This window comes from Botryllus schlosseri, chromosome 13 (genome assembly GCF_051294905.1).
Source record: "Botryllus schlosseri isolate E-star chromosome 13, Bs_hap1, whole genome shotgun sequence".
Lineage (NCBI taxonomy): Eukaryota > Metazoa > Chordata > Ascidiacea > Stolidobranchia > Styelidae > Botryllus > Botryllus schlosseri.
Genome location: NC_137248.1, coordinates 13,501,492 through 13,518,859, shown reverse-complemented (window position 1 = coordinate 13,518,859; position 17,368 = coordinate 13,501,492). Strand labels below are relative to the sequence as shown.

At 41.6% G+C, this 17,368-nt stretch overlaps 1 protein-coding gene across 5 annotated transcripts; it reads left to right on the top strand.

Moving 5' to 3' along the window:
- The first annotated feature begins 4,665 nt into the window (after positions 1 to 4,665).
- On the top strand, positions 4,666 to 17,083 carry LOC145453212 (uncharacterized). Of its 5 annotated transcripts, none has more exons than XM_080331188.1 (14): positions 4,668 to 4,943; positions 5,493 to 5,570; positions 5,874 to 6,296; positions 7,709 to 7,771; positions 8,468 to 8,508; positions 8,574 to 8,646; positions 8,711 to 8,832; positions 9,942 to 10,146; positions 10,647 to 10,768; positions 12,377 to 12,497; positions 12,560 to 12,684; positions 13,479 to 13,647; positions 15,259 to 15,380; positions 16,106 to 17,083. In XM_080331188.1, exons 1-14 carry the CDS (start codon positions 4,934 to 4,936, stop codon positions 16,283 to 16,285), a joined length of 1,854 nt encoding a protein of 617 aa, XP_080187314.1. In that variant the 5' UTR covers positions 4,668 to 4,933; the 3' UTR covers positions 16,286 to 17,083. The 5 variants fall into 5 exon arrangements, with proteins under 5 accessions (XP_080187316.1, XP_080187317.1, XP_080187314.1 ...); XM_080331187.1 differs by having other exon boundaries at positions 4,669 to 5,427; XM_080331190.1 differs by lacking the exons at positions 15,259 to 15,380; positions 16,106 to 17,083 and adding an exon at positions 13,697 to 13,917 and having other exon boundaries at positions 4,666 to 5,427; positions 13,479 to 13,636.
- Positions 17,084 to 17,368: the final 285 nt, after the last annotated feature.

Genomic DNA, 17,368 nt, shown 5'->3' with positions numbered 1-17,368 from the left:
TCAGAGAACGTCTTCATCGAATGCTAAAACTCCTGATCCGAATCATCAACTCATCAAATCAGTATTCAAGAAACGAAAACGACGGGCTTCGGGATACTACGTGTCAAAAAAAGCTGCGGCACATTTGAAATTTCGCGGTGTCACAGTTGCTGACGACGTCTCCGAAGGTGCTATCATTTGTCGACTTGATAATTTGAAAAATGGGGTGTTGGAAAGTGATATTAATATGAGTCAGCTAAATCAGGTCTACGCTTTTGCGAGATCATTGTGGCACGACCATGAACACTTGTTTGAAGAATTCAAAGAAATGGCCTTCTCCACTTCAAATGGTGCACATGTATCTTGGATGGACGTTTACAGCTTATGTTTGGATCCTGATGAGATTGTCATGAACAAAATTCAGTCGCATGTTTTAAACACGACTTATCCAGGGTGGCTTACGGCAGACGTGGTCAACTCATATATTTGCCAGTGCGTTATGAATCTGAATAAAGAGCTGGGCCTGAAAAGATTCGGCTTTTCAGACACATATAATAATTTGATCTTATTACAAAACCCAACGGAAATTGAGGAATCAGCAGCGGTGAAATTTTCTTCTTTACTGATGAACGCAGCAGGAGATGTTCCAGACCACCTTCTTCTCCCTGTTCTGTACAACGAACACTTTTTTCTTCTGTGGTACTCAAAACATTCAAACATATGGTATTTGATTGATTCTTCTTCAAACAATAAAGAGGATCTGGCCAAACTTGCGGAACAACGACTACGCTCCATATTGGGTCGTTCTAGATCCAGCCAAAAACGGATACTAAAGGCGCGGTGCAAGACAAGGAATGTGTTGAAGCAGGTGGACAACAGCGGCTGTGGAGTATGCGTTTGCCTTGTCGCCCGGGTGATATGCTCTGCAGGAACCGAGGAATTCCCATTAGATCAAACACATTTTCGCCATTGGATTCTTTACGATTTTGCAAGAACATCAGAGGTCGTCCATTCCGATGTCAAAAAATCTAGAGAAAGATTCATTCTGAAAGATGTCGCTGCCATAGGATTGAAAAACATGGGAAACACATGTTGGTTTAATTCAATTGTACAGGCAGTAGCTTCGTGCTTTCCGTGTAGCAGGGAGGGAGAAGAAATCCAATCCACTAATCATACAGCCCAAATCATTTCTAATCTAGTAAACCGCAAGGAGAGTACGGATCCGGAAATTGAAAATGCCGTCAGGGAATCAGCTGAGGCTTGTAAGTTTACGGAGGGACAACAACAAGACGCCATAGAATTTTTCGAGCTCAGCAATATCCCCGCAATTTTGGAAAAGGCCAACCTGAATTGCGATACGCATATTGAATTACGAGGAGCTTGCCAATCCTGTGGCTTCATAAATCAATCGGCCACAAACAAAACAGTCATTCGTCTTGTTGTCGGGGATAATGCAACTGAGTCACTGGAGGACAATATCCGAAAGCAATTCGATGATTCGACCACAGAACATTGTTTTAAATGTAACTCTGTGGTGGATATGCATCGTCAAATCTTGTCGACTCCGAGTATATTGGTCGTTCATGCGCCAAGGAACGATCACAGCAATATTCTTTCCTACAGCCTCGCAGCAGCGGAAAAGATTAAGTATGGAGGCAAGTGCTTTAATTTAAACGCCGTAGTTTCAAGGCTTGGTGAATCGGTCAACGCGGGACACTACGTCACCAATGTAATGAAAAAGGATGGTACCGCAGTTGTTTATGATGACAATAACGTTTATCGAGAAAGCCGTGACGTTTCATCTACTGCGAAGACACAGAATGGATATATTTTTTTTTATGTAAGACGCCCAGATAAGCGTCTGATTATAAGCGACGATGATTCTACCGCAGACGAAGATGAGACTCCAAAAATAAAAATTGTGAGGAGGAAAAGAATGAGACCAATTCAAAATTTGGAAATCAGGATGGAAAATGTGACGGAGTTCCAAATGATAATGTTTAAAATACCACAAGAATTTGACGAAATCTTTGCTGACGGTTTGGTCTCGTACTTCACAGCTTTGTGTGAAAGGCCTCGAAACGCGTGCCAGGAACCACATCATGAAACTCACAGATCTTTTCTTATCAACAAGAAATTGATGATGATGCAATCCAGATTGGCTCAGCGTACTCCGTCCAAAGCGCCGTCAGACTTATTACCAGAAGATGAAATTGGAAATTTGTATTGGTATTTGATGTCAAAGTTATGTTTGCATAAGAAACTCTTCAAAAAGTGTGTCAATTCGACTGTCACTGTGCACGCGTACTCAGCACCATGTATCACGAATGTGTTCAATCCATCGGTCATCAAAAAAGATTGTGAACTGATGATAGTCTTGGAGCCCGATTTTCGTGCAGATGATTACTTCAGACACGTTATACTGAAAGAGGTCTGCATTAAATATGTAATGCACACACGCAACCTCAGCTACATTGCAGCTAAAGAGATGATGGACGCGTAATATGATATTTTTTGTATTTATATTATGAACGAATATTGATTCCGAATGAAACTGCTTTCATATTTTGGATCGATCGCCAATTTACTGTGTTCCGAAGGCTGAAATATTTTTTGGTGTGATGTTGGGATAGTCCTTTTGACTTGTAGCATGGTGTAGTTCAGCTTATGAGGTCGCAGAGGGGTGAAAATGATTTTTCAAATTTCCGTTATAATATCAGTACGGGCATGTCTGTTTCCTGAAAAATGATCCATTTTCATAGGATTCTGCTGAGTCCCCTACTGTGTTCCGAAGGCTGAAATATTTTTTGGTCTGATGTTGGGATAGTCCTTTTGACTTGTAGCATGGTGTAGTTCAGCTTATGAGGTCGCAGAGGGGTGAAAATGATTTTTCAAATTTCCGTTATAATATCAGTACGGGCATGTCTGTTTCCTGAAAAATGATCCATTTTCATAGGATTCTGCTGAGTCCCCTACTGTGTTCCGAAGGCTGAAATATTTTTTGGTGTGATGTTGGGATAGTCCTTTTGACTTGTAGCATGGTGTAGTTCAGCTTATGAGGTCGCAGAGGGGTGAAAATGATTTTTCAAATTTCCGTTATAATATCAGTACGGCATGTATGTTTCCTGAAAAATGATCCATTTTCATAGGATTCTGCTGAGTCCCCTACTGTGTTCCGAAGGCTGAAATATTTTTTGGTGTGATGTTGGGATAGTCCTTTTGACTTGTAGCATGGTGTAGTTCAGCTTATGAGGTCGCAGAGGGGTGAAAATGATTTTTCAAATTTCCGTTATAATATCAGTACGGGCATGTATGTTTCCTGAAAAATGATCCATTTTCATAGGATTCTGCTGAGTCCCCTACTGTGTTCCGAACGCTGAAATATTTTTTGGTGTGATGTTGAGATAGTCTTCTCGACTTGTAGCAAGGTGTAGTTCAGCTTATGAGGTCGCAGAGGGGTGAAAATGATTTTTCAAATTTCCGTTATAATATCACTACGGGCATGTCTGTTTCCTCAAAAATGATCCATTTTCATAGGATTCTGCTGAGTCCCCTACTGTGTTCCGAAGGCTGAAATATTTTTTGGTGTGATGTTGGGATAGTCCTTTTGACTTGTAGCATGGTGTAGTTCAGCTTATGAGGTCGCAGAGGGGTGAAAATGATTTTTCAAATTTCCGTTATAATATCAGTACGGGCATGTATGTTTCCTGAAAAATGATCCATTTTCATAGGATTCTGCTGAGTCCCCTACTGTGTTCCGAAGGCTGAAATATTTTTTGGTCTGATGTTGGGATAGTCCTTTTGACTTGTAGCATGGTGTAGTTCAGCTTATGAGGTCGCAGAGGGGTGAAAATGATTTTTCAAATTTCCGTTATAATATCAGTACGGGCATGTCTGTTTCCTGAAAAATGATCCATTTTCATAGGATTCTGCTGAGTCCCCTACTGTGTTCCGAAGGCTGAAATATTTTTTGGTCTGATGTTGGGATAGTCCTTTTGACTTGTAGCATGGTGTAGTTCAGCTTATGAGGTCGCAGAGGGGTGAAAATGATTTTTCAAATTTCCGTTATAATATCAGTACGGGCATGTATGTTTCCTGAAAAATGATCCATTTTCATAGGATTCTGCTGAGTCCCCTACTGTGTTCCGAAGGCTGAAATATTTTTTGGTGTGATGTTGGGATAGTCCTTTTGACTTGTAGCATGGTGTAGTTCAGCTTATGAGGTCGCAGAGGGGTGAAAATGATTTTTCAAATTTCCGTTATAATATCAGTACGGGCATGTATGTTTCCTGAAAAATGATCCATTTTCATAGGATTCTGCTGAGTCCCCTACTGTGTTCCGAAGGCTGAAATATTTTTTGATGTCATTTGGGATTGTTATTGTAACTTGTAGCAAGTAGTGGACCTGCCCTTGGGGTCGCAGAGGGGTGAATATGATATTTGGATTTCATCATTAAAATGTAGGCATTTGAATGTCTATTTGCCGGAGCAGGATCTTTTTTGTTGACCACCTCTAAATATTAAGATCTGGCAATCGGTTTTTCTGAGAATTTTGAAATCTGGCAACACATATCCTTGTTATTTCTAAATTTTATAGACCGAAAAAAATCATGTTATCCCCGTACATTCACAATGATTCACCCGGTCATCATATTTCTGCGGATGTGCTATTAGCATCACAGTGGTGAAAAAAAGCTTATTCGGATCACGTCGTGCGTCGTGCCCGCGAGAAAGCGAAAACGTGCTGCAACAGGTAGCTCAGATCTGACAGCTCATTTCGTCTTGTACGTATCCCGTGATAATTGGACTGACCCCTCTTCAAAACGTTCGTCGATGAGTGGGGTTAAAATTTTGTTGATGTTGAAGGAAGCGCGTTGACCAAGGAAAACGGACATTCTGTTCGCAGTTTTTACAGGAGTGCAAAGGAAGCGCCGCGAGGCTCAGGTCATATAATATGAGTCGAGGTAAGCACGAGCTTGACCACTTAGATAAAGATAAAATTGTGAATATTTCTAGCGTAAGTATCAGCGCAATGATGAAAGAATACTTCACCGACCGGCAGTGCATTGAAAGTAATACCATTATGATAGCATAATGGATATATCCAGTCTATATTTTAGCTTGAAATGTGCGCGGGATGAAAACATTGATAATAATGAATGCTGAGAGCAATGATATACAGACTAGGGAGCATTGAAGTCTAGAGACATTGCTTATTATACAGCGCTACGAGATTACAGTACTATTACTCTGGTTTATGCACATATAATGAAAACAATACAGTTCTATACAGCTGATCAAATTCCGAGTGCAAATCGTAGGCAAGAGTCTTGTAGTCCTTTGATGAAATAGGACACCAAATTTAGGACAGTGTTTCAGTGAAATAAGTTTTAATAATGAGCCGTTCCCCACCACCGCCACGTCAATGGCCCGGTTATCACCCACAAGGTAAGATTCCATGAGCCTTTGATGATGAACAATTCGAGTGTCACGAGCGTGTGTATAATTTCCAGGATCTGCTGTAGGACCTCCGCCAATGCCTAATAAACAAAACCGCAACAGCCCTGACAGGGACAAGAGACCGTCTGACGGTGTGGCTCGATCAATTTCGGGGTCCAGTGTACTTTCCTATCTACGAAACAGAGGTGTTCCCCATGACCATCACAAATTAGTGCATACAGTCATACACTCAAACACCCAGCCGTAGACCAATTATAAACGCGTTGATCTCTTACATGTGTAGTGTATATCTGATATCACGGAAAAATAGTTGGTGATCACATGAAACATTATCCATTTTGTCATATTCATGGGGAACAATTTTGTATGCGGATAAGAAAGTGCACTAACTCAATTATACAACTGCCCTTGTAACGAAGCCTTTTCACACCCAGGGTACGATCGAGAGGCTGAATTTCGAAGGTTCCAAGAGTGGGAAAAAAGACGCCGTGGCAGTCCACCCCCACCCGTGCGAAGCCCCCCTCGTAGCCCCATACGAGAACGTAGCCCACCGCCAAATTGGGCGCGACGTTCACCACCACGCTCCCATCCACCAGATTGGGGCAGGAGAAGCCCTGGCTGGAGACGTAGCCCGCCCAGAGTACCGCCGCCCCGAGGCAGAAGTCCGATAAGAGGGCGCAGTCCGCCACGCGGTAGATCGCCACCTCGCAGTAGAAGTCCAATGAGGGGTCGAAGCCCACCCAGATGGGGACCGCCCCGGCCGGAATGGGACCGGTATAGATATGTGAGGCGGTCCCCGCCACGTTATGCTCCGCCACCGCCGCATTGGGATTCCAGGCGCCCGCCACCTCCCGAAAGTGAGTACAACTGTGATTATTAACTGCAGAGAAAGATTGAATACCTAAATCAGTGGTTCTCAAACTTTTTTAGACGCCTCCCCTTTATGTTGCAGTCAAATCCGTGGAAATTGCGTTTGTTTTTCACAAAAGTTGCATTTATCTACAAGTTCCTTGAAATTATTAGGGTATGAGATGCTCAAATCGATCTGTATGCAAGGCACTGCAGCTAAACTCAGCGTTGGTGACTTTAACAAAATCAATAGCCTGAATAAATTGACCCGATGAAAATATAATTTCCGGCAGTCTACCCTGAATGTACGTGCCAAATATTTCCAGTAAAAAGTTAGTAGCATGAAAAATCGAAAAATGTTGTATGAAAAAAAATGGAGAAATGTTGCAATATAAGATTCCTCCATTCAGCTTGAAACACCATACTACCTAACTTCTGAGTAAAGAAAAGTTGCAAAAACTTGGCCTACTTAATACTGTTGATGAGATATTCTCAAATATGAAATTCGTACTTTACACAAAGCAACAACTATGAATTGGAGTTTAAAACCTTTTTATGCTACCGCAAAGAAGTTAATGCCAGTATTACACCACGTGAAGATATTTGGTATTTTTCCGCTAAGTTGTGGCAAAAGGTGAGTCGATCACGGCTCAACAGAAATGTCATTTCCTCTAACCTGTGTAGCTTCGTATTTTGTATACTGTGATATGACCAATTGAGGTCGTGAGGCTTTCACTTCGAGCAAAAGACATCGAAACTATAGTTCTCATTAGTACTAGTACTCTTACAGGAATAGAGCCTATAATTTCAGTACTCGAAAAAATTTTATCGCCTACTGGGCTCTCAGATCATTATAATCAATACCCAATCTGGATTTGGATACTCAAATCTTTGTGCCCAACTGTGATGTTATAGTAGGGTTGCCATATTTTGGAATGGGGAATGGAGGACGCATTTTCAAACTTATAATACTAGAGTACAATCCAGAAACAATGGTGAATTTTTACCCGACATTGTGGTTGGTTCACTGAAAAAACAGGTCAACTTTCCGGCTCAATTCCAGAAATACAGTGTTTCTTTCACACTTTACGTTGGTTGACTAAAAAAAATGTTGTCACTTTCGTTCGAACCACGAATTTTCTGTTTTGCGTCATATATACCCATTTTCGCTCGAATCTATACGCTATCTTAGCTCTGAAAGCTATAAAGAAAGACGGATTGTCAAAAAAGAGGTCATTTAGGCGTCCTCGGAGGACATCTCCGAAAACCTGACAAAGGAGGACGTATGGTAACCCTATCATTATATGGGTGTAAGATAAACCATTGCTGGATTTGATTACAAGTTCGATTTTTTATGCTGTTATAGGCCTACAGGAAAAGGAACAGTTGAATGTATTTATATAAGGTAATTTACATTCAGACCGATGGCAAGGTCCTCCACCTGTGAAGCCTGCAATTGTCCGACCCAATGGCACGGCAATCGGTAAGATATTATGATCGCATTTTGAAATTTTTGTACCGTATTATTTTGAATTCCTAATTTTTTAAATAATTATTCACTTTCAACTATATGAGCTAACTCCCTCATGGCAGTATATTTTGGGTGATGTATTTTCTGTGTTGCTTGCTCGTAATCAATTTCATGGCAGCAATTATTTCGATTACTATCTGTGGTTATGTGTAGACACTGAACTGAAAGACGTATTCTACTGGGAATATTCGTAGAATAAACAGCATGGAGTAGCATTTATACATTGGATATTGTGAAGGCATTTCACTTTATAAGTGCCAGGCCTGTGGTGTATGCAGAGTTATAAAATGATTTCCGGCACCATTCTCATATGCCTCACAATGGGACGCATCTTGTGTTTTAGACGCTAGTTGGCATTTCCTGGTTAACTTGGTATGTGAGTAAGAACGTTGGTAGAAACACCACAGACATTGCCAGCTACGTTCTATCAAAGTTTTCTAGAAATTAACAGCATTATGCAAGAATGGCCGTGTCGCCCTCATGCTTGTCATCCGTGTTTCTACTAAAAATGGACATTCAGGTGTGAATTTTTGGATTTGGATAGTTTCTGTGTGCATCTTCAATTACCGTGTGAAGTGTAACATTTGTACAGTAATTCTGCTTGTGTTTTTTATCGTCTCAGGTTTATTAATATTTTTGATATTACAGCGCCTGCTACCATGGAATCTCGCCCTAGTCCGGAGCAAAAGGTATTACTTGCTTTATATCGTGCTCGTACAAGAACATTTGAATCAGAATTGCATTTTTCCATTAGATGGAAGATAATATGGATGACGAGAACTTCGAAAATTACGAATTGCCCGACTATGACGCCGAAGCGCCGTTAGGTAGCATCTGGTTGTTTTATGTTTTTTTCGCTCTCCCTTCACGTTTTTTCACAAACTTTTCCAGGTCAGAAATATGTTATCGCCGTGTCGGGATTCTTCTGTAAAATCTGTCACAAGTTCTACAATTCGGAATCGTCGGCGAAGGTCACGCACTGCAAATCCAAGACTCACTACGAGAAGTTCATGGTGCGTGGTAGACGTGATTTGTTGGTTTACATCGGTTTGACAGCGTATTCTCTCTCTCGTTATTAATTTTTCCATGTCCGTTATGCCGCAGAAATGTGATTGAGTGCAAGTAGCGTTAGTAATTACGAGGACGTGCTAAAATCCAAGTGTTGAAGTAGAATCTTGAGTATGTGAAAGTATTCAGATGCCGTTAGGTCAACAGTGATTATGTGTGTTTGCGAATAACCCATGACAAATTTCAAAATCAGAGAAAGTCTTAGTACCTCGTGCTGCAGAAATACAGATGGGAAACTGATTCAATGATTTCAAGCGTTCCTGAAGATTGCACTCGTGAAAGGAATTGAATATGATACATCCTAGTGAAGGCAGAGGTCACATATTCACCGATCATTATCTTGGCGGTTATGAACTGAAGAAGGCCGCAGTTGGTTTTGAGACAAAGCTGACAGTATTCCGCAAATATGATACCTCCATATTAGTTACTGATCGTGGTTTAGTAGCTCGCACCACTTCTTTCTACGGGCGACATGACTATAACCAACAAATCGCTGCAACGATCTACTTTCAAACAGTTACCTGCTGAATACAGCTGATATAGGCTAATTGTCGCATGAAGCATTCTTTGCAATTATGTAGCTCGACAGGCCGGCAGATTACATCCTCAGTGTTTGGCAAGTTGTTGAGATGTGGCACGGTTCAGTTAGCTGTATTAACTCGTTGAAACAGTGTTCTCAAGTTGGAATTACCTATTCGAGCTCTACATGGTTTGTATGAGAGTCTCACTTATTAGATCGCAAGATATTTCGAATCATTTGAACACAATACCCCCATATGGCTAGTTCAGGCACCGTTGAAAACCTGTAATTCCTGTCAACATGTTGCTGCCATATTTAAGTGCGTATAGCGCTATCCGCCGGAGTCATCTTTCAAAGATCACGAACTTCTTGAATGGTCGATGTTATCATCTTAAACGGCAGTTTGTATTGCATGTGTGTCTTGTCAGACCGTATCTCACTATACTACATATTTAGTAAACTCATTGAGTCGTCTTCTAAAAAAATTTTGAGAGAGTTAAATTTCCTCCTAATGACATGTAACTGTCTCTGCAGAAATGGGTTAACGAGAAAAAGGAAGAGGCTCTGACGGAGAAGAAAAACGCAAAGCCCGAAGATCCCGTGCCGGTGCCTGCCCCTCCCCCAACAGCGGCGCAGGTCAAGGAAGAAAGTAGCGAACCTCCCGCTAAAATGCCAAAGTTGGAACTACCCGAATTGGAGACGATAACCGCCGAACAGCCAGCACCGGAGCTCAGCCCGGGTAAGTTACCTTTTCTCAATTTGAGTTGGCTCGTCCACATTGACAACCACTGGTATAGGTGGAAGCAATTACCATTTTTAGTCATCAGCTTCCAAACTTCCACGGCAAGGCTTCTCCGAAATTTAGACTGTCCTCAATTTTTTATCCATTTTGACGGCAACCATGGTTGCGCAGTGAGAAAAATGTTGTCGGATCAGGCAACAGCGGGAGGTCCACGCGACGACCCGAAAATATTTAGGGGTCCATGCGAAGCTATACCGATAAAGTCTGTGGCTGGCTGCCTGTCCCGACCTGCTTCTTCAAACTGCTGGAGTACTCCTCAGACCTGTCGTATCCCACTCGTAGTTTTGTCATATTCTAATAATCACTACATTCGTTTGAGTAGCAATTTACGAATTACTTCTATTTCAGTTTTGTTTCTGTGCTTCTTCTTTGAAAAAAACTTTGTGCTTTGTTTGACCCGCGCTGCGAATTGTTAAACCTCGGCCTATCTCGTACAGAACTGGTGGTGAAGGAGGAGGTGCAGGATAGCGACACGGAGATCACCGAGAATCAGTACGATCCATCGCAACCCACTGTTGAAGAAGAATCCAAAGCGACGGAGAAGGCCGAAGATCCCAAGGTATGTTGATTGGGTGCGTCTTGCGGTTACGGCCACTCTCGAGTTCTTCTTATTACCGGGTTTATTGTAATGGGGGGGTTGTCAGTAGCCACGTCTGATTACCTGCTAAAGTATGCGATTCTTGGAGCAAATAGATTCTTTAAGATTGCTATTGTTAGTCTGAGCTTTGGGTATCAACAATTCCATTAGAAGATGGCTAAACATAACCGTCAGAATGTACAGTTTTTAGGCTTACTACGTAACTACACAGCTGATACGCATCTTTGTCAAATTTTAGACTGAAATCTGTTGGTTGGGCATCAAGGGTGATGCTGTCTTGAAGTATCGTAGTGACAGCCCAAAAATGTCTCGAATTAACCCAATATAGAGCAACCTATATATGTGAACTCTTGTAATCAACCAATTACTAAGAAAATCATTAGTCAGCAGCCTGACAGGAGATCAACTATTTTCTTAGACATCCGGAAGCTCACCTTCGCCACAAGCATGAACTGGTTTATTACGCCATGCCAGAAATGATAGCGTGTTCGCTACTTGTCTTTTACATTATATGGAGAGCGTAGCCTACTGTATAACATATCGTGGCGGTGTCGATATTTACGATAGTAATCTGAAGCGATTGAATAGTATGTATATTCCTATTGAAATGAACACGAATATTTTAGTCTGACACTTGTCAGGGGTAATCATCTGCCTGTAGTGGAGAATTCGAAAGGACATTGTATATCAGGGTTGTTCAAAATTTGGGAAATCTTACAAATCCTCCGTTGTAATGAGAATTCAAAACTTCAACTATGTACTACAACCTGTGCCCAATAAGATCACACAGATTATAATGTCATTGTTAAGCTTTATATTTGTATTCAATAATGATATCTCCTTTCTGAAACTAGGAATCCGTCGCCACTTGCATAAGTGCCTATCCTTTCCCTCGTTGAAAACAAGGCATATAGGTTACGGCGGTTTCCTTCAGAAAGCGTTCATGCTTTAGACGTTTTTTTGAGGCAGCTGTTGTTTGTTCATCATGTATTTCGTACCTCAACATACCCTGAATCAATCCTAAATCATCATCTGTCAACCTACATACAATGCGCTTTCAGAATCGCCGCCGGTAGCAGACTCCTTGATCACCTAATCAGAAAGCTGCTGCTGTTGTGGTCATTAAAGCATAGCCGATTAGCCAATCAAGAGCCCGTGGTTTCTTGATTACTAGTCTTCTCGCCGTTCTATGGTCGGTGTCACACCCATTCTTCGGCAGCTACTTTCAAACGCTTTGCACGAAATCTTAATGGCCTTACTGTGAGCTTCTTTTAGGATCAGTGTCGTTTTTTTAATCTATAGAATAAGACATCACAACGGAGGATTTGTAAGGTTTTTCAAATATTGAACAACCCTATTGTATATCAACAATCGTATCACAAAATATGACGTCACCAGCATGGAATGAAATCTCAAACAAGAGAGCGATTACCCCTGACGAGTCTCAGCCGAAAATATTCGCGTTCATTTCAATATGAATATACTATGCAATTGTATATTGAAGTTCTGTACCTCCAAGACGCTCTTAAATCTGAAACGGTGTTTGTGTAATACTTTTGCATTGGTTAGATGCAAGAAGACGGTGACATGAAAGCCAAGTCGTCGAATCCGGCCGTTTCACAATCCCAGGAGACAGAAGCCGTGTCCTCCGAAAGCGCGTCAGAGTCGGAGAAAGCTTCGACGCCAGGCGGTAAGTCGTGTGCGCGTACGATATAATCGTTTCCGCGTTAATCGCTTCGATTCGCGTTTAAGACTTTGTCGAGGCCACCCTGTATAACTTTCGCAAAATGAAAGTCACAGAGCTGAAGGAGAATTTGAAAAAACGCAACCTACCCGTCCACGGCTTGAAACCGCTGTTGCTGAAACGATTAGAAAAGGTAAGATGTCGGTTTAATGAAATAGGTGTGTCGCTTGTTAGGGTAGTACGCACGTTGCCGATGCTACTGGAGCCATGAAAGTCTGCCTTTTGTGTGGTTTTGCATTCCATAAGTGGCTTCGGCAAGTCTACACCAGTGGCTCCCAACCTTTTTTCTAATCATTGCCTCCTTATCATTTACGACACAGTTGTCCGCCCCCCAAATTTACGCACCCGAAAAAAGAGGACGTATAATCAAGGAATTTTTTCACCTATCTCCGATCGCTGGTGAATTTACTAAAAAATGACCATTGCTCCAAGGTGGTAGGTGCGTGGAAGACCGATTTCCGCGTCTAATTTTTGTTAGTTGACCTTTCTTCCTGTCATATGCAGAAGTTGTCGTCTTCACGTGCATCTTTGACCATTTTGATCAAATAAATCTTACTAGACGCTCCAACGTTTTTGCCCCACAGTCGCCCACGTCGGGAACCACTGGTCTATACGGAACAAAAACTTCATATTGTTGATTTACTGACTAAATTTTTATCGACGGACTCTCATCAGTAGCAAACGTCAGTAATACGGTGAATCAAATTCCAAATTTGAAAATATTTGGTCTAAGTGACGTAATATTGACGATGACAAACAACTAGCATAGCCTACGGTAGTAATGGTACTTGACCAACGTTAACGAGCACATATTAGATTTCACTAACCGAAAACAACATTTTCCAAGAGCGTAGAGGCTTTCCTTCTTTGGTAAGTTTGCCGAGTGGCTAGCCTAATGTCACCCTGCGGATTATTTTCTGATAACAGGCCCTCCTAGCCGAGGCGGCAGAGGCCGCGGCTGCCGAAACAGAGGAGATGGCGTGCGACGAGCCACCCGCCGAGAGTAAAGAGGAGCAGGAAGCCACGGCCGAGGTGGCTACTAAAGACGAAGAGGCGCAGGCAGAAGATGCCGCAAAAGAGCCGGGGTCTGAGGGTGGTGGGTTGATGCAACGGGTTGCTTATTAAGGCTTCGCTTTTGTAGAAAGGCTCAGAGATAGCGATCGAGGACAGAGATGATTGGGATGTGTGAGACGAGTTATTTTTGCGTCGCGTTTGTGGGATGGTCAACTTTGCAGAGGAAATCTCGGAAATATTGTCAGCCTTGCCGTTATGAGACTTTTGAGGGGTTTTCGCGTAACTCCGCACCACACGTTGTTGAGATAAGATCATTCTTACAGAAGACTTTACAAACTGCAGATAAAGACTTTACAAACTGCAGATAGTTCTTTTATGAATTTTGTGACTTTCTGGGTGTCAGGTTTTCAAATATATATATAATATGTCAGTGTCTATTAGTGGTGTTGTGCATTGCGATGTTATGGTGGGATAAGATGAGGTGCAGCTATTTTTCATCGCTCGACTTATCTTACAGTTATTACGGAGCAGTTATGGCGCATATGGTAATATAGACGCTACAAAATACAGTTTAACATATTCATATCAAAAATATATTACAATCCAAAGCTTTCAAGCTGACACGAATCGGTAGTAAATGTCAGCAAATGAGGAACTTTAAAAACTTGAGTACCTATAGCCACATTGCCTTCCATCTATTGTTAGTTCACAGAAAAAGGTGCTTGTGAATATCTTGGAGTCCTCCCGTTATGTTAGCTTGCAGTCTTCACTGATTCGCATAAGCACAGGTACCATAAATATTGAAGAAGTGTCAGTTGCTAGTTACGATGTAAGAGGTGATTGGGTATTTTTGAGATTTCCTCGCAAGTTGACCATGCCACGATCGCTTTTTCCTTCGTCTTGAGACTTTACACTTCTGGTGTGTCAGGTTTCCAAGGTTGCGGAAGGATATATACACGTATGTAGGTTTATTTATCTGCAGTGATGCTAGTAGCTTCTGCGTGGGCTTGCCTGTTAAGAGTTGGAGTTAGAACTTATATGTGATAGCTATATCGATATGTCGTAAAGAAGCTTACGTGACAGACCTGTGCAACCGTGTTGAGAGTTATTGCACACTTAAATGGTCTCAGAGTTATGTGTACGCGAGGTGCCTCGTTGAATTTGATTTGGCATCGTGTGGATATCTGAAGAATATGGACAACCCGACTGTTTGACATTACTGGAAATGTCAAAAATCGATATCAAATATGAGAGGTGTACTGAAGAAACTGCAATATTATTAACATCTAATTTAAACTAGGGGGATTCAGTAGAACATAATCTTGCGTGCAGGAGCTGTTGTCATGTAAAAGTGATTACTTCCAAATTACACCTGATTGCATGTAGATGCCCAAAACTATTTCATGCACGAAGAGTGGCCTGGACTGTTAGTCCTAGACTTCGTCTGTGACATATTTTATGCTTCTTTCTAAAGGATGTTCTGACAAAGTTGCATTTCCTGTAGCAGTGAAATATGTTGACCATTTCAATTTGATCGCACTAACAATATCTTCCCGAAAAATCAAGACTAATGCACCAGAAGCTTCGAAAACTGATATTTAGTATGAAAATTGAGTTTCGTTAGAGTTATAAATGTATGATTGTTCCAATGTTAATTTCCAGTTGTATACCATGCAATTTATTTTGAATTTAGAATCTGCGGAACTAGGACCTGTCCAGGAATTGAAGCTTGTGATGCACGAGTCTGACATCGAAGTTGCAAACCGTAAAAAGTACTGGATAACTGATCGGGAATTGGAGCGAGAATTATCGCAGGTTTGAAATTTTGTATTGATTTCTGAGCTAGTAAATTAACAGTAACAAACCGATTTTATGCTGCTATAAATGTGGCAAAATACCAAACTGATTGTTAGTATGTTCAAGTTGTGTTGTCATTTTAAGTGCATGTTAACCGTGATGATTGATCAGCCAAATCATTATGGTGACTAAACACTGTAGCAGTGGTTCTCAACCGGTGTGCCGATTTCAATGCTCAGGGGTGCCACGAGTAAAGGTAGTAAACAACTCGAGATGTAGCAAGTGATTCTGGGCGAGAACCCTCAAGCCATTCGTGTTGCAGCGGTGTAATGTGCCACTATGCTACTCGCCACTTAGGGTACTCGAACTGCTATTGGGGTGCCGCAAACTATTTTTCCCTATGAGATGGTGTCGCGAGGTCAAAAAGGTCGAGAACCACTGCACCGTAGCTTCCCAACACCACCATTTAGACTTCAGGCAAAATCTGTGAAAAATAGATGTCCAAAATTTTAATATAAACTGTGTGTGCTTGACTGAGGCAGATATGTGTACGACCGCCAATGCTGCTGTACTCTGCTCTCTTTGGTGGTAATTACTCGCCAGCTGACATTTTTCAAATCAAAAATTCATGACAAAATCAGTCTGAGTTATAGGAAAAAGTTCAAAGTGAAAAATAGTGGTGATAGTGGTGAAAGTAAAAAAATTATAAGGCATCTAGAAGCTCATAGTCGACTTCGTTTCAGGTGTCGGGAGTGGTAAAGGTGAAAGACATCGCACGGGAAGAAAGCAAAATGGGCAAGAAGAAGATAGTAGAGTGGAGTATCACCGTCGATTTCACCGGAGAATTCCCCGCCGACGGACTGAATTTCCACATGGATTCCCACCAGCAGCTACCTTTTCGAGCAGAGATTAGTGACGAGTAACCCATGAGACGGTTCGTTTTATGATACCGAAGGCTGTTCTTTCTCCTTCAAAACAGTTTTTTCTCTCTCGATGAAATGAAGAATTTTGGTTACGCTCGATGAATCTTTTGTCGCTTGACATTTCATGCTGGAAATCACGACGCTTTTACAATGAAATGATATCTGTGCTCGGGCTACAGCACAGTCAAACTCGCGGCTCGGAATGCCGTCGGTGGTTTGTTATTCGAAAGTTCTCGACTCCATTCCATTGGTTGTTTGTTGCTGGAGAGGTGAACAGAATTGAATCACCGAGTCAGCGACGTTTTTCATACCAGTAGAATTGCACCAGCTGTTGCGACAACAGCAAATTTTTTATCATTCAATGTGCATTCTTGGTCTGAAATTCCTGCTCAGTAAGGAATTTTTTATTGCTAGTCTGATTTGTTGATTTGGCGTTCAGTAGCAGAAAATACAGTGTGCGAATTGATTTGAGACTAAGATCCTAGTCGTAAAAATGAACAAGACTAAATTTACTAACGTCAATTAAGGTTTAAGGTGGCGTGATTAGGACACAATTCTTGTATTGTAACAAATGAAGTTAACTCTTTAATCATGAAATGGAGCGTGATATCGTTGCCATGTTTCGACATGTTCATTTGCCGTGCTTTTGTTTACATATCTACCTTACCGTAACTGGTGAGCTGGAGCCCGTTGTTCCTAGCTGAACTAAATCGTTGGCTGCTCTTTTGTCGCTAATTGGACTGCTAGTTTTCCATCCGCATTGTGGAATTTAAATTTGATTAAAATCATCCTGTGCCTGATTTTTCTTGCACGTGTTCATCACCAGGTTGCCTGAGGTTATTCACATGTGCTCCCGAGCTAGGATTTTTAGTGCTTTTGGGCAGCTTGCTGTTACAGTTCTACTTCCAACACATACAACCAGATTGCCCCTGACGAGCGTTCAGTGTAATATTCACTTGGATGTGTAGTAGTAAAGCTTTGAATATATACTCGGTTACAAGTAGAAGTGATTTTCAAGACACGTCAAAACTACAAGGGAACTAGACATTGGAAGTATGAAAAGGACTCCTGTGATTTTGTTAA

Bases quoted from the DNA above. Each gene is read 5' to 3' on its own strand.
- LOC145453212 (XM_080331187.1), top strand. From the start codon at position 5,376: ATGAGCCGTTCCCCACCACCGCCACGTCAATGGCCCGGTTATCACCCA. The intron at 5,428-5,492 runs GTAAGATTCCAT...TATAATTTCCAG, and splicing joins GCCCGGTTATCACCCACAAG to GATCTGCTGTAGGACCTCCG. The intron at 8,509-8,573 runs GTATTACTTGCT...TTTTTCCATTAG, and splicing joins GCCCTAGTCCGGAGCAAAAG to ATGGAAGATAATATGGATGA.